Genomic DNA, 27,667 nt, shown 5'->3' with positions numbered 1-27,667 from the left:
TACAATATGGTGGTTTATCATCAATCTAGCAGCCAATCTATGCCGGGCAAGCTCGGATCAGGAGTGGCTGCCTTATCGATATGCTTCTTCTTCTTCTTCTTGCTATTGGTGTCAAATGCTGATGCTGCTGGTCGTCCAATCAACATGGGAAAGCAATATTCCAATTCAAGTCATGACCATCAGCTTTCTCGGATGAGGGGTCTTTCTGCAAATGGACTCGGTCTCGCACCACCCATGGGGTACCCTTCCCTCCCTCCCTCTTTGCCGCCCTTTTATCTCCTTTAATTCAATATTATTGTTATTACTATTATTTTGTCTTCTCCTTCTTCACAAGTATATATAACTTTCATCATCATTAATTGTTATGTATATATACGCAACGATCGATATACACAACTTTCATGATCTATATTGACTGTTTACACACTGGCGCCACTTGTATGACTTCTTGAAGCTAGCTAGTGGTGTCCTTTCTTTTAAAATCTACAAGTTGTTGTTCCCGTTCAATTAAGATTAGATTAATCTTAAGGTCAATATGTACATATATAGAGAAAAATAATGGAAAAGAAAACTGAAAATCAATTCAGTTATATACCGAATATAATCAATAAATGTTCTGTTAAAAAATATTAAATATCAAGAGCTAGAAAACTTTAAGAAGATTATATAAACTATTGGACCGTGATCTTACTACATATATAGGATCCAATAAGTTTAATTTTTTAAAAAAATATTCAACGTAACATTATTATTTTTTATTTTCCTAGGATATATCACATACATCTCATTTCTTTCTTTGAATTAAAAGTTAGACATAATCAATCCGGCATGCATGTACTAATTAATTTAGTATTTGATCTCAATTGAACTGTGTCGTTGCAGTAATTTATAGTTGTAATTAGGGTTTACCATAAATGATTTAAGTCTCAAATAATAATAATTTGTAGTTGTAATTAAAAAAATATATTTTAAAGTGAAAAATACTTTAAAAAGTATTAATATCTACCATGTTTTTAGACAATACCCATACCAATCTTACTTAATTATTTTCCATATATTCACTCTTATTGTTTATCTTTCTTCTTCTTCTTTTTTTATCTTTTTCCCACTTCTTAATTATGATGGTTGCTATATATATATGAGCTAGCTATATAACATTGTTTAATTGTTGAAAATGGCTTGCCCATGTTGATGATCAGATGGAATAGTTGGAACCATTTTCACTGTAAAATTGAAGAGAAATTGATTAGGGAAACAGGTAATTGAACACTATTGATTATTTCATGATTGGCTCTTAAGAAAAGATCTGAAAAATCCAAAATTGATTTTTCCTTGGTTGTCTTGGCAGCGGATGCAATTGTTTCATCTGGCCTTGCTGCTCTAGGATATGAACACGTAAATTTAGGTAGACTATCGATCGGTCAACTGTGACTTTATTAACTAGTAGATTGCTGCCTGATTGATATAGATTGAACAAATAAATATATATTCATCCAACATGTATATATACTCTTGCAGACGATTGCTGGGCTGAACTTAACAGGGACTCTGAGGTGCTAATCTCTCTTTAATTCTGTGATCACTTCTGAATACATATACATATATATATGTTTGGAGCATGTGCAGCTCTGGGATTGGGAATAAAAATAAAAATGTTTGTTTGTTGTCAGGGAAACTTGGTTCCAAAAGCTTCGACGTTTCCCTCGGGAATAAAAGCGTTGGCAGATTATATGCATGGAAAAGGGTTCAAGCTTGGAATATACTCCGATGCTGGGTATATATATTGTCTTTCACATATAATTATCAGATAAGGATTATGAATATATTTATTAATTATTTCTTAAAAAGGGTTGATTAAAGAGGAGATACCAGACATGATCGTGAGTTACCGCCTATCATCGATCATAAATTAAGAGATTATGTAATGTTCTCTGTTTTTTTTTTTTTTTACTGAATTTATTTTGTGAATTAATTAGGAGTCAGACCTGCAGTAGAACAATGCCTGGGTCATTAGGCCACGAGGAAAAAGATGCAAAAACGTTTGCTTCCTGGGTAAACATATGTGTATAGATACAGTTGCTCTTTTATCATAATCGGTTTAGGTTACATTTTGATTGATCTTGTCAAACAAAATGAAGGGAGTGGACTACTTGAAGTATGACAACTGTAACAATGATGGTACAAGCCCAAAGGAGAGATATCCAGTAATGAGCAAGGCCTTGTTAAATTCTGGAAGGCCCATCTTCTTTTCACTGTGTGAATGGTAAGGATTTCATTCAAGGATATTACTCTTTCGTCTTTTTCTTTATCGATCATTATTTTAATAAGCAAGAAGCAGTAAGAACATTCATTCAATACCCTTAAAATCTCCTTTTTGACTTGCTAAAAAAACAACCGTAGGGGGCAGGAAGACCCAGCAACTTGGGCATCGAATGTTGGAAATAGTTGGAGAACAACAGGAGACATTTCTGATAACTGGGATAGGTACGTCATGAATTAGTAGTATGCTTTAGTTTCTTGTGGAAACAAATACTAATTAAATCTCCTGGCTGGTATTAATTTTCCTTTTCTTGAAACCTGCAGCATGACATCCCGTGCAGATCAAAACGATCAATGGGCGTCTTATGCTGCACCTGGAGGTTGGAACGGTACGTACGTTCTACTCACTATATTAAACTCTTGAAACCTTGCTTTTTTATTGTATTAAAAAAATAATATAAATTATATCCTGGTTAACTTTAAATTATTAGGTTGGGATTAACTGGAGCACGTTGTAGGATTTAACGGTGACAATGCTTAATTCATATATAAACATTATGTATTAAACCCGAAGTATATAGCTGATTAAGTTGGTGTATAACATGCAGATCCTGACATGCTTGAAGTTGGAAATGGAGGCATGACAACAGAGGAATATCGCTCACATTTCAGCATATGGGCGTTAGCCAAGGTAAATTAATAAATTAAGTCGCTAGCTTAATTTGAAGATGTATATATTTATTTTTTCTATGAATCATTCATCTCTTGTTTAATTAATCACAGGCTCCTCTTCTCATTGGATGTGATGTTCGAACTATGAGTGATGAAACACTTGAAATATTAAGCAACAGGGAAGTTATTGCAGTTAATCAAGGTGTGTGCGTGTTGTTATACACATATATGCTTTATTAGTTAAGAAAGGTTTTAAATAAGTACTGCATTGCATGTGGGCAGATAAGCTTGGAGTGCAGGGGAAAAAGGTTAAGAATAATGGAGATTTAGAGGTGTGCTAAATACGTGATAAATATTGTACTGTAATGTATACTAATTTTGTATTTGTAAGTGTGGATATTAATAATTGTTATAACTATACATATGATCATGATTTGTGATCATGAATCATGTATTTATATAGCATACAGGTTGATGATTTAATTAAAATGCATATATATGCGTGGTAGGTGTGGGCTGGCCCTCTTAGCAATAATAAGATAGCGGTGGTGCTATGGAATAGAGGTTCCTCAAGAGCTACAGTTACTGCTTACTGGTCTGACATCGGCCTTGATTCAACGACTACTGTCAATGCTAGAGATTTATGGGCGGTGAGATCATTAATAATATATATATATATTCGAGCATATTCATTTGATTATTAATGGCATTGATATTATCTATACACAAATATATAAATGATAGGTTAGGTTAGGTTAGCCAGGGAGTAGTGTATACACAGACAGACATGCATACACTTACTTTGTTAATCGCACATGCATGCAGCACTCTAATCAGCCATCAGTTAAAGGACAGATATCAGCTGATTTGGATTCCCACGCTTGTAAAATGTATGTCCTACTCCCCAGTAGCGATCACATTGCTGTGATCGGAATGCATGGAAGAGCTGGCTAGAAGAAAGGAAGAGCTGGAGAAAGAGGAAAAGAGTTGAATTGGAGCCGCATTCACTGTATTAGCTCCTTTGCCTTGCGTGTTTAAATAAATAGTTGACCCGTTTCATGGACTTTTTTGTTGTGTATCAATTTCTTTATTTTACTTTGTTAAAATTTATTAGTTTGATGTGTTTTTTTATTACTAGTTTCTATCATAGACAATGAGATTGTCCTTGATGCATCAAATTAAGAAGTTATTTGATTTGGATGAGCGTGGAAACTGGCGATCCTTCCTCCTCTGAGAGGGTATGTGGAAAACAAAAAAGATTGATTATGGGCCTTGTGGAGGGAGGCCCTTGTGTTTCTCTTAGTTGCGTGTTTGGATTTTATTTCATGGGCCCCTTCCATTTCTTTGCTTGTGCTTGAAGCCCTTCACTCTTGCTTTATAAGAATTTAGAAATGAAAACAATATTCAATCTCATATCATTATTCTCGAGCCTCGAAATGCCGGACTGGATGCCGAGTCGCCGCCGGCCGACTAGGTAGGGTGCAGGTTTCTCAGACCATGCGTCTCTTATACGACGACAGTAACCCAACAAAAAAAAAAAATTGCACATGAAAAGAACAGTTTACCTATGGAACCTGATGATCCGGGATTCCACCAATTCTGGCCTTTTCACCAGAACTCTAGATCTCTATTCTTGTATGCTGCGAACTGGACTTCATGGCAATGACTTCACTTTCCCCTTGGTCCTCAAAGCCTGCTCCAACACTAACTCCTTACGTGACGCTACAAAGGTCCATTCCCATACCTTCCTTCTTGGATTTCAAGCCCATGTCTTTGTACAGACTGCTCTTCTCGACATGTACTCAAAGTGCCATCACCTGCCCTCATCAAGGAAGGTGTTCGATGAAATGCCTGTTAGAACTGTCGTCTCTTGGAACTCCATCATCTCTGCTTATTGTCGTTCTTTTTTGTTCCATGAAGCCATTTTACTACTTCGAGAAATGCGGCTTCTTGGTTTGGATCTAAGCTCCACCACATTCCTGAGCCTTCTGTCTACCACCCCTATTCTTCTTCGACAAGGCTTATCTATTCACTGTTGCGTATTTAAAATTGGACTTTTAAATACCTATGATCACATACCTTTAGCCAATGCTGTGATGAGCATGTATATCAGGTATGGTCAAGTCCATGAAGCGCGTGCTATTCTTGATTCGATGCATGAAATATCAGTCGTTTCTTGGTCAACAATTATTGGTGGCTACGTAGATACAGGAAATGTCGATAAAGCCTTCAGCATGTTCAATAGAATGAGAACAATTAGCTCCATCAACTCGGACCTCGTAGTGTTTATAAATCTCATTAAAGGTTGTGCAAAACAAGGGAGTTTGATGGCAGCTTCATCGCTGCATTCTCTCATATTCAAATGTGGATGTGAGAATAAAGATCCTCTGGACAACTTGCTACTCTGCATGTACGCAAAATGTGGAGACCTCATCTCAGCTAGAAATGTGTTTGATATGGCACTTGTAAAAACTGTTTTCTTGTGGACCTCTATCATTGGTGGGTACACACACATGGGTTATCCTGCTGAAGCTTTACTTCTTTTTAAGAAGCTGTTAAAGACAGCTATCAAACCGAATGGAGCAACTCTGGCTACTATCCTGTCAGCTTGTGCTGACTTGGGGTCGTTGGACATGGGCAAAGAGATTGAAGAGTACATTTTGTCAAATGGCTTTCAGTCAGATAGGCAAGTACAAACCTCTTTGATACACATGTTCTCCAAGTGCGGAAGTATAGACAAGGCTATATCAGTGTTTGAGAGGATATCAGATAAGGATTTAGCTGCCTGGAGTTCCATGATAAACGGTTATGCCATTCATGGGATGGCAGGAGAGGCTCTCGGTCTCTTTCACAAGATGCTAGAAATAAAAGGAATAAAGCCGGATGCTGTTGTTTTTACAAGCATATTGTTGGCTTGCAGCCATGTTGGATTGGTTGAAGATGGACTCACATTTTTTAAAAGCATGCAGAAGGATTTTGGAATAGTACCCAGTGTAGAACATTTTATGTGCTTGGTGGATCTTCTCGGTAGAGCTGGTCAGTTTGAATTGGCTTTGAAAACCATTAGAGTGATGCCTGTCAAACTACAAGCTCAAGTTTGGGCTCCATTTCTTAGTGCTTGCACGAAACATTGCAACCTTGAGCTGGGGGAGCTAGCAGCTAGAAAGCTGTTATATATGAATCCTGGAAGCCATGGTAATTATGTATTAATGGCTAATTTATATACGTCCATGGGAAAGTGGAAGGAGGCCGCTGTAACAAGGAGCTTGATGATTGACAGAGGGTTGGTTAAAGCACCAGGTTGGAGCCAGGTAGAGATCAGTGGTTCTGTCCACGTTTTCATTGCTGGAGATCGATCACACACTCAGTCTATTGATATCTACAAAAAGCTAGAGGAAATAAATTTAAAACTTGCAGAAGCTGGATATGTTCCGGAAACAGATACTGTGATTCATGACTTAGAAAGGGAAGAGAAGGAGGAAGCATTGAAAGTTCATAGTGAGAGATTAGCTATTGCATTTGGTCTCATCAGTACTGAAGCAGGCTCAACACTAAGGATTATGAAGAATCATCGAACTTGTGTTGATTGCCATTCTGCTTTAAAATTCATCTCAAAGATTACAAGTAGGCATCTTATTGTGAGAGATGGTTCCCGCTTCCACCATTTTGAGTCTGGTACATGCACATGCAAGGATTTCTGGTGATTTTACTCATCTGCTCCCAAATCACTCTCTCGCTAATTACATGATCTCGAAATGATAGGGAAAAAAAAAAACCATTGAAGAAATCTCAGGATTTCAGGGTGCACCTTGACAAGACATTTTCAGTCGTTGAATATTCTTGCAATCGACAGAGAGTAGGGATAACGAGGTCTAGAAACTTAAAATGTTATTTCTGTATCTTCTTTAGCTGAACTTCAGCCCATCAAAATGAGTCGAGCCACACACTTAGTCTGCTCTATTTGTCATCCATGTAAAGTTTTTGTCATTAAGCAGCATAAAGCAGTAACAAAATTGGTAGAAAGTAGAAACAATGACTAAATATTATTATTCTTAAATTTAAAACAAACTAAAAATGCAGAGCATTTACTGTAGCTTTGGACGCGCGTGAATGCTCTGCTATCGTTGTCTTACGTGTATGAATTCATTCGGTGGTCAAAATCCAGCTTAAACAATGACTTCTTGTTCCTCACGGCGCTGCGATCATTATAGAGCGCGGGTGTGCTAAAAAAAATCGAGTTTTGCTCTGGCTGTTTTTAACTTTTCTTATTCTTTCCTCTCTTCTTTTTTTTTTTTAATATTCTCAAAGCCTTCCCCTGTATATATTCAAAATAGCCCTTTAATTTAAAAAAAAAATAAAAGTAAAAAAATTATATAATTTAAAAACTAATAATTTAATGTTAAAATATTAAAATATTAATTTCATAAAAAAAAAATTCAAAGCAACTATAATTAACTTGATTAACTTATTACTTGATATATGAAATCCTAATAACTTAAAAAAAAAAACAATGAAACTATTAATAACTAAATGTGAAAAGATAAATTAAAAAAAATATATTTAAATCTTAAATAAAAGACTACTATGTTGGAAGATAACCATGAAAAAATAAAAGGGTAAAATATATAATTATAAAATAATTTAAAACCCAAATAATACAGACCAAATATAATACTAAAAAATAAAAAAATAATTAGAGGTGAAATTAAAAAAAATTAAAAAACAATTATTGAAAGAATGAAGACCAAAACTAGATTAAAAAACAAATGAAATTAAATATTGAGGGACAATTTAAAAAAAAAAGATGAGAATATAGCACTTAAATCAAAATAATGAATAAAAAATATGAATAAAAAATACAATAAAATTAAAAAGGATCAAATTAGATAAAAAAATAAAATTTAATAAAATTTTCAAGAATAAAATTGAAAAAAATCCAAACTTTATAAAAGATCAAAATCCAAATAAATTGGTTTTTTTTAAGTTCAAACATGTTTTTTTTTTTTTTTATAAAATGAGAGAAGAAAAAACTTTCAATGTAACTAAACCAAACCTCTTTCATTAGTACACATCACTTTGTTAGAAAGAAAATGATGCACTACTTTTAATATTAAAATATAATTTTTAATTAATTTAATATTAAATAATAAAAATTAAAAAAAATTAAAAAAAACAATTAATTAACTAAATTAACACGTCAAACTAGATTAATATATAAAATACATTATATACATGTTACAAGTGTACAATAACTTAATAAAAAAATAAAATTAATATTTAATAATAAAATTAAAAAAAAGTAAAGGAAAAAAAAAACAAATCATTATTAAAACCCCCTACTCTAACTAGCCATGTCACTCCCACAACAAAGTCCTATTTACATAAAATCAAGGTCTTGAGTTGCTCTTCTATACGGGCACCTCTTTTATTGTCAATTGTAGCCTATTCTTCATGAATGAATCTCTGTACCCAATGACTTTTCAGCACTACAAAATAGCATATCTATGTGAATTTATCGATGCCTTCATTCCACTACGAGGACAAAAGCACCCGACACCATTTTGTCTCACCCAAACAGCCTCTAGTTGTTTTGCATTTTCATGGTCCTCGCATCTTGTCAACGATGTTCCTTCCCTTTTCTTCAATATGCCGCCTCTTTTCTTCGAATTTCTCCCCCATCTTCTTCCCTAGATCAAGCATCTTCGCTCTCCTTCCCATTTTCTTAGGTATTTCTTCAACAGCATGAGTCTGATTCTCCAGAGTTATAAGAGACCTAGACAGTAGTGATTGACTCTCCGAGACATATCCACTGCTTCCTCGGCCAGTTTCTTGTGCTTCACTGATTGTCAACAAAGGACTTGTTAGATCTTGCGATGATTTGTCATTTTTCATTGATGGCTTGTTGAAGCTTAATGCGCCTGGCAGTGCATCTATATAATCAGAAAATGACTGTTGAACATTTTCAGCTTTTTGATGCTTGCTTTCTGGATGATTAAGTGCGGTTCCTCTGCTAACTTCAATATTGGTTTTTGCATCAAGTTGGGAGTTCAAGAGCTCAAGTTCAATGTCATTATCACTAGCGGCTTCTTGATTAATCCATATAAAAGGAGCAGCATTGCGAGGGACCCAGTCATTCTTCTCTGCTAACATCCCGGGGATGCAGACACTTTCACAGTTTGGGAGAACCATCGTCTCGCGGATCACAGCCTGCATTATTGAGACTTGCATCAGATGAACCTACCTTCCATCTATCATTCATCCTATCCTATTTCCATAAAAGTACCTAAAACCCCAAACATGAGCTGCAAACTAAAAGCACTCTGGTGGAATATCACAACTGACAAAATGATAATATAAAAGGAAGTCTCAATGAAGTGTCAATCTCGCATATGACAAGCAAGAGTCCTAAACTTTTCCAAAACAAAAAAAAAAAAAAGCAAAGGCAAATACAGGGGCTTGGAGTTTTGATAAGAAAATGCTTCCATCGGTGAACATAAAAATCACACACGCTATAAATAGTCAAGGATATTTTTAAGTAATTTAATCAGAATATGATTCACTGGAATGACGGAACTGCTTGCAATAAACATTGAGAAAGGGAAATGAAGTACTTAGAGCTGCGTGCTCATTAATGCAAGCAACATAGCGACCCAAGTGATGATTGTGTTTGTGTTGAGCGAAAGTTTTTTTTAAAAAAAAAAAAAATACTGAAGAGTAGTCCTATGAAACAAGGAAGTTCCACACCTTAAATTTATTAATCAGGAACGAAGCTACTTGTCCACTGGTGATCTTGTGTTCCCCAACAGAAGACTCCAACTCAAACTCCACATCAGGCATGGATGTGAAGCCAAACCATAACTGATCAGAAGGAGGTGGCTTAATATGTAATCTCACCGTTCCACGAAGAGATGCAACCCTTATTGACAATGACAGTGGCACCTGCAATCGATGATCAATCAGTTACTGAGCAATTTCACTTTTAGTTAAGGAGACTTCTGCATGTACCCTCCAAATCGTTCAATACATGTAATAATATGAAATAGCCAGGACTCGCTTCTTAAATATGGTTCCACCTCTTGTGACCAACCTAAGTTATCTTTTATCATTCTTATTAGTTTCTTTTCCAAGTTTTCAACCAAGCAGGAAATAATTTACTGTCAAAATCAATTTGCAAATTTTACAATGATGAATTTTGCATGGTTAAGGTGGTCTTATAAACATAGGAAGTAGATTCCCTACAAAATAGGATGTTGAAATAGAGGCAGATGAATAGAAGAAAGCATAGTAGATCCAATATTCCTTTTGAGGGAAAAAAAAGGCCATGCCAAGCACAACTGAAGGGACTGAAGAAGTAAGAAACATAAGAGAATGCTAGCCACATGATTTTGACTCCGGCTTGAAGGGCCAACAACAGAAATGGCAAATTTTTATGTTTGAATACTATTCTCATTATACAACTATAGCAGGAGTCATGTCACGAGGATTCATCTAACTAATGGTTGAAAAAAACACGTGGGAAACAAATGTATATCAGTGTCGATGATAGTACCATAACTAAAATACTGAATTACAGGCAAATGCTACTAATTGAATTCACATTAATTCAAGGGAGAAACAACATCCAATAAGGATACATGCGTCTTCATAAACAAGTAGAAACACTCTAGACATACAGAAAAGGTTCTTTACAAACCTGCAGAACCTGTTTCGCGACAGAATTAAGAATGGACTTCCACCTAGATAAATCGGTTGATGTTGCTGCACCACTTTTAGAGTCCTTTAATTTATCTGTAGCAAGAAAAGAAGAGAGTCAATTGGTATTGTTTATTGTGAATTTTCATTACATGGGTTAATTAACAATTCCTAATGTCCAAACCAACAACGCATAAATGCATTAATCATTAACACTGTTACAATAAGTGGAATAAAGAATCCCGTAGCAATAAGTGGAATAAAGGAATGGTACATCTTTATCATCTTGACACAGGTCTACCTCCTCCTTGATTCCTAATTCAAGATGATATTGCATGGACCAGGATAATTCAATGGCCATGCATGTCATGCACCTATCTTGACTAGGATAAGCAGATAACCATCTCATCCTCGTAGTTTTGTTTCTGTCTACGAAGCCACAATTCTTTAGAGGATTATATGCAATGTTCATTAATGGAAAGACACCAATTCATTTCCTGCATGAACAGAGAAATGTGAAACAAGCACATCCCTTGAGAAAGGTTGACCTCATTTATGGCTTTCCAGGTAAGAAAGAGCAGGATCCTAGAATTGGTTTACATTGAAATCCTCTGATGTTATCTTGTTTGCATGAGTGAATGCATCCATCCAAGTGCATGCATACCATTATCCTTTCAAATAATATCAACACAAATATGGTCTGAATTAACTATAAAGTTGAAAATCAGTTAGCAGCATTCCAGTATTTTGTTTCTCACGTATGACAGCCAAAGAAACTCATCAGACTCTTCAAAAGGCATGAAATCCTATAGCGGAATCACTACGAAAGTTTGATTGCAACTTTACAATCATGTAAGGCTTTTATCTCTGTGCATCAGAGTTTATAGCATTCGAAAGCATTAGCTAGAAAACAAGCATGCAAAACATAAATCAGTAAAGAATTACTTACCAGGCTTAGTATTACCCTCATCCTTCCATTCATGTGAATTGACAGTCCCTTCAGAAAGATTCGACTGCTCTCCAAGATGTTCAAAACCTTCCAGAAGATCTGAAGAAACATCCCTAATAGAGCTGGATCCTGAGTCTGTATTCAACACACCTTTCTCCATATCTAGGTCACGAACTTCCAGTCTTGTTTCAATACCTGGCACCACCCCACCACAATATTCGATGTCAAATTCCCATGCCCATACTTCGTTCATGTCTGTAGGAAGAACCCTAATACCATCAATATATGGTGGAAGATTTCCGAGTTCTAGATCAGTGCATATAACTTCACCAATGTAACTGGGGGTTCTCTTATTGGACAATGTTCCCTGTTATCCCAAATTAAAAAGAAAAACGTCTGAGTACATCTAAATCTAAAAAACAGAAAAAAGGCATAAGCATATTCTTCAAAGAACACCTATTACGTGCAATAATTTGAAATATCTTCACCCTAGCCTGTGGGATTTCCTCCCTTTGACCACAGTTAAGTTCTGAAGGAAGCAGGATATATTCACTGTTGCAAGAGTTCTATCTACTTACTATGTCAGGGCACAAGCAAAAAAGTCCAAGCATTTGGAATTAGCGAAGGCCAGAGCATGAGTACGCAACAGAAACTATATTGAGGCTATATTTCTAAGTGCATTTACATCAAAATGGAAATTAATTGATAGCCCAATCCCTACATTGCTACACGCTGCTGATGATAAAACTACAAGCAAAAGCATCATCTACACATAGCAGAATCTAACATGCATCAATGGACAAGCATAAGTTCTGTTGGATATAATTTGGGAAATAATAGACCTGAATCCATGCTTGCGCTAAACTCTTCATCTTAGCATTGCTTTTGGCATCAAAAAAGAGCCGAGAAATAATCAAATTCCAGCAGAGTGATCCCTCATCAATATTTAACTTTTCATCAGTGTCTGTATTAGAAAAGGTGGAGAACTGGCTTTGGCTTGATGCACGAGAAAAGGTTGCCGGTGAAGGTGATGCTACATTTTCTTCTTCAGAGGTGATAGGATCCTTTAATGTTGGAGCATTCTTTCCCACACTACCAGCAAAAGCTGGGTCCTGGGATGGATGATATTTATCATTAATCTTTCTCTCTTCACGTCCTAACAAGGAAGTCACCTTATTTTCTACACTAGTCTTTGATGCCTTTCTGGCAAGCTTTTTCCAAAACAGGAGAACCTTCGATCCAGAACCATCAAGCCTACTAGCCCTATCTATTGGCTCAGCATAGAACCCAACTGAAGGTTTCATAAATGAAGGGTATCCTGTATTTAAGGATGTCAAATAACGGTGGAAATCTTCATTCAAATTGGTGAACCAGTTGAGTTTTTCTTGGTCATCACTTGAAGCAAGACGCAGGGCTTTGCACCATGACTCCTTCTCCCAGGACGTCTCAAGAAAAATAAAAACTGTCTTACTTGCATTATATATTGGTGAAGTTTTGCTTTCCACTTTTATCGGAAATCTTGCGGCCCTGTGATGGCATTAGAGATGAGTCATGTTTCTACTTATAATAAGGGTGAAAAAGACTTCATAACCTATTAAGCTATGTGTAACTGCATTATGTAACACGGATATTTCCAACACTAAATGAATGCAAAATTCGATTCCACTGAGCTGAGTAATAAGGAATTTCAGTATGGTTTTTAAAAGCGAGTATTTCAGCCCTGGTCAAACTGTTTAAAAATGACGAGAGAAGTCAAGAGAGAAGTTGATATCCTGAACATATGTGGTCACTTTAATGGCACTGACCATTACTTTGGCAACATTTTAAGCAGTTATGTGAATCTTGATGGTTGCGACCACTAAAAGGAGCTGTGCATGAGAAATAATCATACTGATTTGTCAGGCTGAAGTTCCTCTTCCAACAAGAAATTCTAAGCCAGAATTTACACACAGAGAAGTAGGAGGCATGACGTCTTTGGTCCTTTACTTGTCAATAGCAAAACAAACCCCAGAAACCATTAAAAAGGCAACTGAATAATTAGAATGTGTGAACCTGTACAATGTAATAGTAACTAACCAAAGAGTCTCATGAAGACAATATTTACCATTTTCTTGAGGGAAGGCTCGTAGCAGAAACGGCTTCTATCACACAACCTGTCAAAGGGATAGCTCTATGTGAACCACCTGAATCTGTCAAAATAAGTGACCTGTCCTTGATGTTAGCATGTTTTCGAATGGGAGTAACCTCAAGGATCTCCCTTTTCCTCTTTTGATCTTTTGGTACTTTTTCCGCAGGCCAATTCCCGGGAACCTTATCTGATTCAAGAACCCAGACAATTCCCTAAGTCACAAAAGTAAATCAGTCCTAATATAAGAAGAAAGTATCAGTCTTTCACAACATATAAATAAAAAAGAAAAAGTAGAATTTTGACAAGAATTCGAAGAAGTAAACGTAAGAAGCTAGTCAGTAGAGATTGAAAGATAATAAAGAGACCTTCTTGTTAAAGGCATAATAAAGGGACTGTTGGGGATCGAGGTCTTGATGAGGAGAAGAAGAATGTGATGCTTGTTGTTGTGGTTGAAGATGAGTCTTTCGATTCAATCTTTTAATAAAGAAGTAAACACCCAGAGCTTGTAAGGCAACAAGAGTGAGCAGGCCAGAAAGAAAGCCACCACCGAATATCACTGCCACTGAACACATGATCACCGACTTCCCTTCCCTTTTGTTTCCAGTCAATGGAATGATTTGGTCAGCAACATAAGAAAAAGATAAAGAAACTCAGAGTAGAGAGGTGTTATTGTTTATCTGAGATTGACCGACTTACTAGAGTGAAAAAGAACAAAAACAAGGGAAATGGGGAGCAGTTAGCTTATGTAAGCAGGATGTTATTTACTGGAAAGAAATCAAGCAAGCAATAAAATCATGTTATTACAACAATAATAAGAAATGGTAAGGCTATTAGCTGCTTTGTTTTGTATGTTTACTGTTTGCTCGAGAGAAGAAGAGAAGAGAAGAGCTAGCTTCTTGTTACTGTTCTCTTTGCTTTTGCTTTTTGCTTGGGCCTCCCATCTTCTTGTTGTTGGATAGAATACACGTATGAATTCAATAGCAACTCGCGTCTACTCTGTCCTGTACAGTACAGTATGGCGTAGGGGATGATGATGGGGTTTAGGGGAACCAAGTACACTACTTGTTGCTATCATTACCCACTACCTCCCTTCGTTTCCTTTTTAATTATTAATAACAATTAATATATGGAAATTAAATCATCCCAGTTATATCAGTATTTACTTACAATTATTGAAGTATTGACCCCAAATACATTACCCATTTCTCCATTTCATCTCAAACCTCAACGTAATTTTTAATATGCACATTAAACCAAAAACATATATAACACGTTGAAAAAACTAAAAAAGTGTCTTCTTCAAGTAATATTAGGGTTTAAAAAATGGTGGGACAACATAAGGAATTTCGGTTTTGAATTCTGCTTATTTGTGAAAGAGCCGAAACTTTCCAATAAAAAGGAAAGGAAGCTTCACAGTTTTAATTCTCACGAACTCAAAACAAATGGACACTCCATTGGACCAAAAATATATTCAACTTTCAGAGGTAAGAGATTAGTTTTAAGTTTGAGTTTAAATTGTTTTTCATTTGAAAAAAAATATTAAATTGATTTACGTTTCTTAAGATGTTTTTTTTATGACTTTGATGTTCTGGCATTAAAAATAATTATAAAAAAACATTAATTTAATACATTTTCAATTAAAAAAATACCACCATATACTACAACACAATACTAAACCCGAACTTAATCCTGCTGCAAGAAACACAATACTAAACCCACGCTTAATCCTGCTGCTAGAGTGCAATATGATTGAAAAAGGAACGGCTAAGCCCTCATGTATCACTTCATTATCATTTGATTCTCGAATATAGATAGACCGGCACACAGACAATCTCACCACCCCATCCATTCACTATAGATTTTGTGTGATATACACGCACATGATTATCACACAAGTAGCCGGTGCAAATTCTAAAACAGAAAGAAAGAACAAATCCATTTACAACACTTTTGCACATTAGAAACTAGCAACAGATCCTTGTGATACAAAGCTCAGATTACAAGATAATAAGAAATTAAGAAAATGGACATCCTGAGACTAAGCTGCCGATCCACAAACTCTCATTTTTTAAAGTCTCTTCTTCCTCTTTGCCAAGGAAACCAACTCAGTCCACAAAACAAACTCCCCCTCTAACAAAACTTTCTGGATCAACAAGCCATTGTATACTTGGGAACCGCTTCATGGCTTATTCAAACTACATTTAACTTCGAAACCTTTTACATGCATGCCTATACAAAGTAGGCGGGCATAATAAAGTTATACATTAATATCAGAACTGCCAACGAGGGACTGTTTTCATGGTGGTTGCTGGATAACTGGAGAAAAACAAACCTAGGTGGGAGGGAAACAGGTTAGAGAACAAACCAATTTACATGGTGTAGTGGCAGCTGGTAAAAAAGCTATAATCATGATGGTGGACATTTAGCTGCTTCAACCAGGAATCAGCAGCACTTTCAAGATAAATCATTCTTTCATCATCAGATGTCTCTGGATTTATCCAAAGATTCCCTTGCATTTTGTATGTGGCCAGGCCGAATGGAGGAAGGGATATACAGACATTTCCCTCTCCAGCCTCATTGACGCAATCTGCAGAAGCAAAGGCCAACAAAGGTTGAGAAACTTGTTAAACATTAGGTGACAACAACTCTCTCTAAAATAGATGGATAGCAATGAGAGAAATTGGTCTGAAAGGCCATGGAACAAATCAAATCCAAAAGCTCCTTGGCATTGGATAGGCATGGAAGCAAAGAACAGTGAGCAAAACCAGAACCAGAGCCATCCAACAAAATTAAACAAAGCAACATTAATTATATGTCACATGAGTTACAAATATGCACTAGATACGAGATGGTATGGATTCATGGGACCTGGTACCAACAAGCTCTGCAAAGATGGCTAGATTGAGGCCCAACAATCAATTATCGTGACCTAAATTCTCTAGGGGATTCTGAATGCTTCTTCAGGTACTACACTAATAGAGATCAGTAAGTTGTAAGTTGTGGAGGAAATTGGTGAAGTCAATGCTGGACGTAACATGGTAGGCTATAGGATTTGCCAGCTGGCCCAAAATGGAGAGAAGAATGATTAGTTTGTATTCTGATAAGTGGTAACACGATATTTATGTATCCTCGGAGGGAGAAAAACATTTTGAATTTGACATGGATAAATTGCAACTTCAAGGTTAAAATGCCATGTTCAAACAAATTTCACAAGTGCAGCATAAGTGAAGGATTGTAGGACAAGATTGAGCAGTTTCCAAGCACCATCTGGTTGTTAGGGGGATGATGAAAAATAAAATTGCTTTCCAATATCCCCTGAGTTTTATCTCTGTGCTACAAGACTATTTTTTCTGATTCTCAATGGAGTTGGGTTCTAATAACAATCTCAGGAGAATACTTTCACCTCACTTCAAAATTCCCTTCACTTGAGGAATAGGTATATCTTTCTTATGGGAAAAAAAAAAAAGGTGTCTCAGGTTTCTTTTACTTATTTGAACTGAAGCATGAGGAACATTTTACAATCCAATCATGTCCTGATTTTCATTCCTACAAGTCCTAATCTCATGATACCTGTTTACATCAATATTCAGAAAGGCATTATAAATTGCACTGTTTTTGGTCTACATTGTAAAGCATGGAATGTTATAAAACACAAAAATGAGAGTGCAAGAAGTTGAAACTGTGCTACCCCAGGAAAGTTCATATCAGTCAATTCCATGTCATTTTGAATAACTGTGATAAAAAATGAGACTCAGAAGAATTAGGATAAAGATGCTTTATTCTTTGAAATTCGAAAATCCAGAAAAAAATCTGGAAATAAATAAAAGGTGCAAGATAGTAGGATACCTTGGAAAGATGATGAAAGTGTATGATAAGTCAAGAAGCATGATGACAGGTCCTTCTCATTTCCCTGAGATGGAATGTGATATATGGGGTACCTAATCAACAATCAAGACCATACAATTACTATAGCCTTGTTATGGAAAGGAAGAACGTTGGAGTTGGACTACAAATGCTAGATAACCATGGATAAAATGCATTAAGGAAACCAATCGATTTTACCAAGCAACAGCCATCCAACTCGCCGGAGAAAGATCCACATTCTTGAGTGTCATTAATCCCGGATTATTCCTGGCTAATTCAGTTATCTGAGAAGGAATAAAAAATCAGAAAGGCATGTACCTAGCATAGCAATAAATGAAAATCAATAGCGGGAAGAAAATGTAACCTTTTCTAAAAGTGGAACCCTCCAGTGAGGAGAAGATATCTCGAAGTACTGAAGGGACAGAGAGCCAAGCTTATCCCTCATTGACAAAGAACCCTCATGGTCAAAGCTTGAATCCTCAGAAATGGTATCCCATGTCTTGCTGGAATTGTTGCTTAGCGACCTCGACAGTTTATCACTCATGCTGTCATCGCTCCAAGAATCACCTTCAAATTCGACAACATCATTATACTCTCTTGAGTCCCTACAAGAAGAAAAGCACGGTAGCTCAACCTAACCGCCGCAAATCATCACAGACAAAGGAGCTGCTATCAGCTGAATCTTGGTAGATAAAAGATGAATAGAAAAAAGGTTACAAAACCTGGAAGCCACCACCGACTTATTGCTGTAAATCTGAATGGCTGACAGGTAAGGGACATAATATTGCATAATGGTGTCGCCGCTGCTCAATACTACTTGGGTGCCAGCACCATATGCGCTCCATTCATCGTAGCAACCCCATAAATCTCCCAAAGTGAAATATTCAATCATATCCTTGGTACCAGGTGGTTGCCATAAGCTATTTAGATCACGAATGCAGCTCTGCACAGTGTTCAAGAAACGACAACGGTACCTAATGTTAAAAGCGCATGTTCAAGGCTTGCTTCCGAGGAAAGATAATCTCATATGGGCCGTAATGTCTTATGACAACATTTTTTAGAGTTCAAATTAAAATGTTCTCTCTTCTTCTTCTTCTTCTTTTCTCGTTTTTTTGGTCTTTTGGCATACTTGCATACAATTGATTGACCAGATTACTCTCCCAGATGGATATAACGGGACTTTAATGTAAAAAAAAAACCTGCAACTTAAGTGAGAAGCATGCTATTAGTCCCCTTTTAATTCATGTCCATGAATGGAATCGATTAACTCACCAAAGATCTTGGGGTTAAACAACACCACAAGAACACATGTGCTCTGGGACCATGTTTGAAATTGAGAAATGAATGCATGGCTGCCTGAAATGTAAGGATTCCTTAATCCCACTACCGATCCATCCATTATCCATGGCAGGGGACCGGGGACCGGGGACCATATGCTCTACAATAATAGCACGTAGAGTAACATTTTGGCCTTGGTCGAGAGAGAGATTTTCTTCCTCTCTGGCGATGAGGCCTGACATCAAGATTGAAAAGGACTAAAATTGAAGATAAAATTAAAAAAAAAAGTAATAAATACTACATTTATCTGTTTGGTCTGTGGTGGAGTAGTAAGTTTCTGCAACGGGAAACACATGGCAAATCATTCATGTGGCTGTGTGTAAAGAAAAGAAAATTAAAGAAAGGGACAGTTCATTGCGATATAAAAATCTTTATAAAATATAGAGAAACAGGATATTCGCGGCATCCGTCAGGTACGGTATAGAACTGGATAAGACCCTTATGAAAACGGGCTATGCCCAGCACAACCCGGCAAAAAATATCAATCTAGTTAGGCCCACAACACCACAGAGTCAGAGGCAGTAAGTAAAATAATAGCAGTAAATTAATAGGTTTACCTGGAAGAGTGACCGGGTTTCAAATCATAAAATTCTGATCTTGTGCAATTCACCGGGTCAAATAAAATACGGGTAACCGGTGTGCTTTAGATGAATTTTTTTATTTTTTAATAAATTTAAAAAATTTAAAAATAATTTAAGAATACTTAATATCATTTTTTTTATAATCTACTCGTGCATTAATTGTTTTATAATTTTTTTGTTTTGCAATAATTATATATAACATATAAGATAAGTATATTACATTTAACATTTTTTTATAATACTTACGGATTATTTTTTAATGTAAAATAATTATACTACACTTCACTTTTCAATATAAAATAATTATATTACTTTTCAATAATTATACTATATTTATATTTTTTAATAATTTATATTTATATGAATTGTTTTTTAATTTCTTAATATTAAATAATTATACTTCATATTTTTTAAAAAAAATTATAATATTTCAAATAAAATTCATGTAAAATATCAAAATTTTAAATATAATTTTTTTTATTTTTTCAAGTTGATTTAGGTGCCGACCCCTTATTTTAGTCAAAATACTTTGCCAGGTTTTTCCCGAAAGAAAGAAAGAAAAGGAAAGAATAAAAAAAAAAAAAAAAAAAGGTCATCGGTTTTTCCCCAAAGCGACGACTGAGATCAAATTTAACAGCAGCATTGCTTTTCTTCTTTTACTTTGTTTTTTTTAGTTTTTGCTTCATGAAGACACAAGCAAAAGACAAAAGCCAAAAAGAGAGGGGGGAAAAAAGGAATAATTATATCAAATTTATAGATGTGTTTGTTTGAGCGTGCGTGTTTTCATGTGTATTTAACAAATTCAAAAAACGAAGATTTAGGCCTAATGTTAACTTACCATTAGATTATGAATTTGCAATCGAATAACCCTACCAACCCTTGTGTTAATTTCTACTAGTTTATAAAGGAAACAAGGAAAGAGATGATTCAATTAAACAAGAAAGAAAAAGAAAAGAAGAATGGAATCAAAGGGCAGATTACCTCGGGAAGGAATTTAGGAGGAGCAGCTGGAGTTACACATTGAAGAAAGCGTTCCAGATTGGAGTGCTGCCGCTGATGACTTGTCGAAGGCACCAACACAGACCGCGATGCGCGTTTTTTACCGCTCAGGTCCATCATGACGATGACGATGATACTACTTAGTAGTAGTGGTAAGAGCAAGCGGTATCCTCTTTTTCACTGAATTCAATTTTCTTAGCTAGCTAGGCAGAGAGAGAAGCCGGCTGCGGGCAACTCAATCGACCACTTCATTTATGCGAAGGGATAGAGAAACTGATTGACTGGTGAGAGAGCCCCCTCAAGCTTACTATTTTGGCGATTTCTTCGCTGATTTTTTTTTATATATATATATAATTATACTCGGGCAAAAGAAGGAAGCAACCCCAAATTTATGTTTCCATTGCTTGCACGCACATACATACATACATACATATATATAGAGAGAGAGGGGGGGGGGTCTAGAGAGCTTATCAAAATGCAAGCTAGCCAGAGAACTAAATTAATAAAAAAAAAAGGGAAGGAGAGGGGGGGGGGTCTAGAGAGCTTATCAAAATGCAAGCTAGCCAGAGAACTAAATTAATATGAAAACCGAAACATATTAAGAGCAGAAGAAAAGGGAAAGAAAGATTGATGGCCAATTCCAAATTAAACTGGAAGACAAACCAACGACTTAATTCACTCTCTAATTTGCTTAATTTTTGTTGGGGAGGGGGGGCAGCAGCGATAGCTGCTATTAGGTAATTAAGGACAGGGTTGGAAGGAGTTTAATTAATTAAAGAGGAGTGGCGAGGAGGAAGGGAGATGAGAGTGGAGTAGTAATGAAGCGAAAAACGCTATGCATCTTAAAGTTAAAATCAGTTCAATCTCAAAGCAAACTGAGATTTATTAATTATAGCTCCTAGAAGAAATGTTACACTACAGCACCCTCAACCGAAACAAAGAAAGAAGACAAAGATGGTTACATAAGGCGAAACAAAGAAAGAAGACAGATGGTATATATCACTGCCTTTCGGGCAGTAACTACACGTAAGAGAGAGAGAGGCTGTGTCAGCTGTGTGTAAGTTTGTCGGCAAGAGTCATTCACAGTGGTGTCCGGGCTGCGAGTGTTCGCTTCGCCGCGTGTTTGTGTCCACTGTTTAGATCCTTTAGTTTCCTTTCTCTTTTGTCTTTTCTTTTTTATCCCAGTTCTCCTAACTTTTATTTTTCTTTTTACGTCTGATTTTCCTTTTAAAAATTAATAATGCATATTACTTGGTTAATAAGTCATCATCTAGAATTCTTTTTTATCCCAATTCTATAAATTAGCATGCCCATCGCTGTGGGGATTAGAATTCTTACGTGACTAGATATATTACTTGGTTAATAAGTCATCATCGAAATTCAATTCAGGTATCAATATATTGATTTTATCATAAATTTCAAAAACTAACTGTGCTTAAAAAAAATTAATACTTCTAATACATCCTACCTTCAATTAGTTATATTAAATAATCTAAATATAATTTAAAAATTTTAATGATTTTCTAACTAATAGTCTATTTATATTTTAGAATGGAGATTTATTCGTGTGAATAAATCTAATATTTTAAATTTATTATGGATTCATATGCCTAAATAAATTCTTATAGAAAGGTTTTCTGTAATTCTTATATTGCGATAAACAAATACTTTTAATTAAAATTAATGAATATTTAAAATAATTTTAAGAATTTTATAGTCACCTCCTGATATTTAAATATCACTCTACTTGTAGGTTCAATATTTATACAAGAATATTGATCATTAATTCCATGAATTAAAATTTTAGGGGGTTATTAAAATATTAATCAAGTTCTCACAAATTTAATAGACTGGTTATTAAATCCAAGATGAATGCTAATACACACACACTTTGAATTCTATATAAAAATACTAAAACACACCATATATAATTTTTGAAAAAAAATTATATTTGTAAGAGATCTGGCCTTATGCAATACGCAAAAATAAAAATTATTGTTATTGTTGTCATAATTTATTTCGAGTTATTGTCCCCAAAACTAGAAATACAATATAAATTCAAAGTCAAATCAAATCATTATTGGATGAATATTGACACGACTAAATGATTAATGTCTTTTTTCAAGTGCAGGAGTGTTAAAATAATAAATAATCTGGCAAGACCGGGGTCGAATTATAAAGAAATTAATTGTATAAATTATAAATAACAATAATACAACAAAAATAATAATAATAATAGTAGTAGTAGTATTAATGGTAGTATTAGTAATAGTAGTAATAGTAATAATAATAAATAAATAAAAAGAAGTTGATTATAATTTTGAGATGAAAGATTAATGTAAAGATTAAACAATAATAACAACAAATGTAAAGGTTAGAAGATTCACTAATAGTATGTCAAACAAGTATGGTATAAACTCTTATTATTCAATTAGAAATCACACATAAAGAAGGTTCTAATTAGATTACAAATTGTTAACATGATCACATTAGTTATTTTATTCGATTAATGCTAATACTTGTAAATGTTGTTAGACATTCATGATTATAACTTATGTTAAAAATCAATCAAGTTTTTTTCATAGCTCAGGTGTCAGTTATACCATACAATATGGGCTATGAAAGTGCCAAGCATTTTGTACCAAATGTTATACAACTTAAATCTAGATTAGTCATTTAACAAGCAAAGTATTAAAGACTGAACAAGATAACAAATACAAAACATGTTAATATCAAAAATTAAAATCTATGTTAAGTTTTCACTATACATATTCTTACATCATTAGTGTAACATTTTCACCATTACATAATAAATTTAGCTAAACATAATAAAAGAAAAAAACATAGATAAACAAGATAAGAATATAAATAATATAAAAGTTAACTAAGCAAAGAAAAGAAAATGAAAGGCATAAACTTGATATTAATAAAATAAAAAAATAAATAATATAAAGAAATAAAGCAAGAGCATGATATTGATATGGAAACTAAGATGCCTAAATGCATGACAAATGCCTTTTTTTATAGGCCAAAATTAGGGACTATTAATTTGATGAGTGGGTAGCCAACTCTTGACTTGGTAACAATCATTATCTTCTCTTGTCTGCCTAAAACGTCATTGATAATGTCAGAATTGGAATCACTTAAAAATATAAAAGTTGTAGGAAATTATCTTCAGTGAACACTACTTCAATATGTGCATCTGAACGGGTTAGTGGCAAATTTTTCCAGTGGTGTCACCCAGTAACTTTTAAATTATCATTTTAAAAGAATAGCTTTATATGTTAATAAATTAAAAAATAAATAAATAAATTCTAATATTATAAGAACAACAATAACTTACAGATATGTATAAATAAAACATGGATTAGAGAGATTAAAAAAAAACCTAAGATTTTAATTAGAACTGCAATTTATTTACATCAAGAAAATAATAATAATAATAATAATAATAATAATAATAATAATAATAAAATATGGGAATTACAAACCATACAATTTGCAAACAATTAACAAATTGAAAAAAAATCAACTACGACTTATTTGTGATTTTTATTTTTTTTATGTGTGGATTTATTGACTTATATGAAGTAGACAAAAAGGAAAGCCATTAAGAATGTTTTTTTTTTTATTAACGTGAATATTCGAATTAGTTTACATGTATTTTAACTAATTTTATGGATTCTAAATTTAATAATCATATATACATGTTTGCTACATCTTATGTACATGTTTAAATTAATCGTTATGTGGATCTTATCATATATACAATTTATAACATTATATTGTATTGATTTGACACTAAAATAGATAATTTTTAAAGGCTAATAATTTTAGATAAACAAACATGTCATTCTAAGAAATTACATGGGTTAACAATCCATATCACTCTCAATAAAAAAATAAAATATCATCAGATGTCTTGTTGTCTATAATTTCATGTGACCTAATTTCGACTATTTATTTATTTTTAAATATTTAATTTGATTATAAGAATATTTTCTATCAAAATATAGCTAACTTGTGTTTTATGATGATCAATATAATTAATTTTATATGTATTGTTCTTAGTAAAAAAAATATGTCATTAGGTTCAGCATAAAAAAAAAATTACTAAAATGTGAATTGATATATATATATATATATATATATTAAATTTATTTTTATTAATACGTGCATGTCTTTGACCCCTTTAACTATTGAACTGTTTACCAATTAAAATTAAATAAAAATAATATCAGTACAAATAAAAAAAATATTTTTTAATATATATATATTCTCTCTGTGCATATTTATTTATTGATATTTTTAAAGTTTAGAATGCCATTTTTTCAATTTGAATATTTTTTAATATTAATTTGTTGGAATATGAATCACTCTATATTTGTTCTATTTATACATTTTCTTTTTTGCTCTTATCTTCATTATTTTTTAATTTTTTTTTGTGATTTTCTTTTTCTTTTTACATTGTTTTTCAAAAATTATTATACAAAACTAAAAATAAATGGTATTTCATTATAGAAATTGCCATATTGTCCTATTGTTTTTACTACATTAAAAATTAATTTGAAATCTTACATGATTTTATTAATACATATAATCTCTATTTTATTTTATTATATGCAAGTATTAAATTTTTGATTCACAATTAAATTTTTAATTGATGTCAAAAACAATATGTTAATAATACTTACACATTCAATATTAAAAAAAATTTATTTTAGCCACAAGGAGGTTAGTCAAATAGAAGTGTTAGCACTTTTTTTTTTTTCATTTATTGAGATATATGATTCTTAACTTGTTTCATTAAATGCATGTATAAACCTTTTAATTGATAATTATAATTTTTTTGTCAAAAAAACATGTTGAAAAAGACTATTTTTTTTTTTTGCCAACTGAAATAGTAAGCAAACACTAATAAAGATTGCTATTGTTCTTTATAATGATAAATAGACTTGTAGTAGAGTGCCATGATTAAGCTAAGTGTGGTTTAATATTATTGTAACATTTGCTTTTTAAAATATGTTTTGTTTAAATATATATTTAAATATTTTTTTAATATCAACACATTACAATAAGTAAAAAATACAAAAAACAATTAAATTAAAGCAAACATAAAAATAAATAAATAAAAAATATTTTCAAAAATATTTTTTTATATAAAAAATCAAGCTCTAAATATCATATGAAGTCTAAAGTTAAGTTGAGACTTGATGACATAGTATTTAGCAGAACATAAAAATAAAAAATTAAACTAGGAATATTTTATAAAATAATTTGAAAAATAAATTATTCATGAAAATCTTCTAAAAATAACATACAAACTATTTATACAAATAATTTTTAATCTAGAACTGATTAGAAAAAAATAATTAAAATAAAAAATATTTAAAAAAATAAAAAAAATATAGTTTAGATAAAAATAGAACCCTTAACTTATTAGAACTAGGAAGTCTATTCAAAACCATATTGATCATTCATAAATAAGAATAAGAAAAGGAAAAATTATTATATAGTTATTAATTTTATAGTTTGTAAGATTAATTTAGATGTATGTAATCTAATCTAAATATTTATATTTTATTAGCTCTATTAGAGTAAAATATCTTTAAATAACGTGATTTATAGAATTTTCTTGTTGAATATTAAAATATTTAATAATTAAAATTAAAATTATAATTATTTTTTTCAAATTAATTATTTGATCTTTTTTTTGGGCTTTATTTTTAATTCGTGAAGTTCCCACCTTTTTATCCCCTTCGAGGGACAAATTCACCTTTTTACCCCCGCCAACAAATTGGTATGCACGAGATTTGGATTTTTGTCCGTGTGAGTTGATGTTTATTTTTATATTTTAAAAATATTTTAAAAAAAAATTAATTTTTTTAAATTAATAATTTTTTAATATTATTAGCACTATTATTAAATTTAGCCCAGCTCGACGAGTAGATCCAATAGCTAGACAAGTTTGAGTTTGTTAATAAATTAGATGGTATAATAACTCAGTAAAACCTGGTCGACTCGGAGGGTCAAACCATGGTCCAAGTAAACCCTAATGAGAACTAGTGTTTTTTTTCTGAAATGTAGTTTTTCTCTTGTATCTCTCTTTTTTTTATTTGATTATTAATATTTTTTAAAGTTCATTATATAAATATTATATTTTTTTATTTTTTTAATATGGAATTCAAAACTCTTTAGTATATATATTTTATATTAAAAAAGAGTTATTTTTTCAATTTGAGATTTGAAAATATTTTAATATATATATATATATATATATATATATTATGTTCATAAGAAAAAAAATTATGTTTTTTAATGTGGAATAAAAAACGTTTTTGTTTAAATACTTTTCAGGATTTAAAACTCTATAATATATATACTTTATGTTTCAAAAAAAATTATTTTCTTAATGTGAAATTTAAAGCCCTTTCATATATATACTCTATGTTCACAAGAAAAAAATTATATTTTTTTAATGTAGAATAACAAACTTTTTAGTTTAAATACTTCAACTTAAAAAGATAACAGGATATATTTTCAATATAAGATTTAAAACTCTTTAATATATATATTTTATATTCACAAGAAATAAGTTTTTTTTTTCAATGTAGAATTTGAAGTCTTTTAGTATATATATTCTATATTCACAAGAAAAAAATATATTTTCAATGTGAGATAAAAAACTTTTTAAAATATTTTTTAAACTTTATTATATATATATATATATATATATATATATAGTCTTATTCATAGATTTTTTCTTAAATTTTTATTTGAAATATTAAAACTTTAAATATTTTTTTTTTAATATTTGTAGGTTACTCTAGGTTGATTGACATGATGAAAAGATTAATTATAAATAACAATAATAAAAACAACAACAATAATATTAGTAGCAATAATAATAATAATAATAATAATAATAATAATAATAGTACTAATAATAGTAGACTAATAATAGTAGTAATAGTAGTAGTAGTAATAATAATAATGATAATAATAATAAAGAAGGAGAAGAAGATGAGAACTTTAGGATAGAATATTAATGTAAGGATTAAACAATGATAATAACAAATGTGAAGGTTAGAGGTTCCACTAATAGTATGTCAAATAAGTATAGTATAAACTCTTATTATTCAATTGGAAACCACACACAAAGGAGGTTCCAATCTGATTATAGAT

At 32.7% G+C, this 27,667-nt stretch overlaps 4 protein-coding genes across 7 annotated transcripts; 2 read left to right on the top strand and 2 right to left on the bottom strand.

Annotated features, from left to right (window-relative positions):
* On the top strand, positions 1-4,097 carry LOC105120865 (alpha-galactosidase-like). The gene is made up of 14 exons (XM_011019246.1): positions 1-239; positions 1,200-1,258; positions 1,349-1,405; positions 1,519-1,553; positions 1,671-1,774; positions 1,977-2,052; positions 2,139-2,263; positions 2,401-2,484; positions 2,584-2,648; positions 2,868-2,950; positions 3,043-3,133; positions 3,214-3,263; positions 3,441-3,581; positions 3,757-4,097. The coding sequence occupies exons 1-14, from the start codon at positions 7-9 to the stop codon at positions 3,883-3,885; spliced, it is 1,332 nt and encodes a 443-aa protein (XP_011017548.1). The 5' UTR covers positions 1-6; the 3' UTR covers positions 3,886-4,097.
* A 167-nt stretch (positions 4,098-4,264) lies between these two features.
* Positions 4,265-6,902, top strand: LOC105120864 (pentatricopeptide repeat-containing protein At4g21065-like). Its single transcript, XM_011019244.1, has one exon. The coding sequence runs from the start codon at positions 4,479-4,481 to the stop codon at positions 6,633-6,635; it is 2,157 nt and encodes a 718-aa protein (XP_011017546.1). The 5' UTR covers positions 4,265-4,478; the 3' UTR covers positions 6,636-6,902.
* Positions 6,903-8,237: 1,335 nt separating this feature from the next.
* LOC105120863 (uncharacterized) lies at positions 8,238-14,755 on the bottom strand. 3 transcript variants are annotated; one of them, XM_011019242.1, is made up of 8 exons: positions 14,397-14,755; positions 14,066-14,297; positions 13,677-13,912; positions 12,415-13,099; positions 11,573-11,939; positions 10,625-10,719; positions 9,676-9,870; positions 8,238-9,138 (listed from the first exon to the last, which is right to left on the bottom strand). In XM_011019242.1, the coding sequence occupies exons 2-8, from the start codon at positions 14,270-14,272 to the stop codon at positions 8,530-8,532; spliced, it is 2,394 nt and encodes a 797-aa protein (XP_011017544.1). In that variant the 5' UTR covers positions 14,273-14,297; positions 14,397-14,755; the 3' UTR covers positions 8,238-8,529. The 3 variants fall into 3 exon arrangements, with proteins under 3 accessions (XP_011017544.1, XP_011017545.1, XP_011017543.1); XM_011019243.1 differs by having other exon boundaries at positions 14,066-14,291; XM_011019241.1 differs by having other exon boundaries at positions 14,066-14,755.
* An 864-nt stretch (positions 14,756-15,619) lies between these two features.
* On the bottom strand, positions 15,620-20,903 carry LOC105120862 (uncharacterized). Of its 2 annotated transcripts, none has more exons than XM_011019239.1 (6): positions 20,465-20,903; positions 18,287-18,507; positions 17,929-18,169; positions 17,763-17,848; positions 17,547-17,638; positions 15,620-16,287 (listed from the first exon to the last, which is right to left on the bottom strand). In XM_011019239.1, the coding sequence occupies exons 1-6, from the start codon at positions 20,600-20,602 to the stop codon at positions 16,070-16,072; spliced, it is 996 nt and encodes a 331-aa protein (XP_011017541.1). In that variant the 5' UTR covers positions 20,603-20,903; the 3' UTR covers positions 15,620-16,069. The 2 variants fall into 2 exon arrangements, with proteins under 2 accessions (XP_011017541.1, XP_011017542.1); XM_011019240.1 differs by lacking the exon at positions 20,465-20,903 and adding an exon at positions 18,837-19,047.
* Positions 20,904-27,667: the final 6,764 nt, after the last annotated feature.

The sequence above is a fragment of the Populus euphratica genome, unplaced genomic scaffold (assembly GCF_000495115.2).
Source record: "Populus euphratica unplaced genomic scaffold, PopEup_1.0 scaffold31.1, whole genome shotgun sequence".
In the NCBI taxonomy this organism is placed as follows: Eukaryota; Viridiplantae; Streptophyta; class Magnoliopsida; order Malpighiales; family Salicaceae; genus Populus; species Populus euphratica.
Note: the sequence above shows the minus strand (reverse complement) of the source record. Positions and strands in the feature narration are given on the sequence as shown.

Excerpts from the sequence above, each read along its gene's own strand:
- LOC105120862 (XM_011019239.1), bottom strand. The coding sequence starts at position 20,602 with ATGATGGACCTGAGCGGTAAAAAACGCGCATCGCGGTCTGTGTTGGTG. Across the intron at positions 18,508-20,464 it reads CTCCTAAATTCCTTCCCGAG|AGCTGCATTCGTGATCTAAA; the intron begins GTAATCTGCCCT and ends AACACTGTGCAG. Across the intron at positions 17,849-17,928 it reads GGGTTCCACTTTTAGAAAAG|ATAACTGAATTAGCCAGGAA; the intron begins GTTACATTTTCT and ends ATTCCTTCTCAG.
- LOC105120864 (XM_011019244.1), top strand. The coding sequence starts at position 4,479 with ATGAAAAGAACAGTTTACCTATGGAACCTGATGATCCGGGATTCCACC.
- LOC105120865 (XM_011019246.1), top strand. The coding sequence starts at position 7 with ATGGTGGTTTATCATCAATCTAGCAGCCAATCTATGCCGGGCAAGCTC. Across the intron at positions 1,406-1,518 it reads ATATGAACACGTAAATTTAG|ACGATTGCTGGGCTGAACTT; the intron begins GTAGACTATCGA and ends ATACTCTTGCAG. Across the intron at positions 2,485-2,583 it reads ATTTCTGATAACTGGGATAG|CATGACATCCCGTGCAGATC; the intron begins GTACGTCATGAA and ends TGAAACCTGCAG.
- LOC105120863 (XM_011019241.1), bottom strand. The coding sequence starts at position 14,272 with ATGTGTTCAGTGGCAGTGATATTCGGTGGTGGCTTTCTTTCTGGCCTG. Across the intron at positions 13,100-13,676 it reads AGCCTTCCCTCAAGAAAATG|GGCCGCAAGATTTCCGATAA; the intron begins GTAAATATTGTC and ends ATGCCATCACAG. Across the intron at positions 11,940-12,414 it reads TAGCGCAAGCATGGATTCAG|GGAACATTGTCCAATAAGAG; the intron begins GTCTATTATTTC and ends TTGGGATAACAG.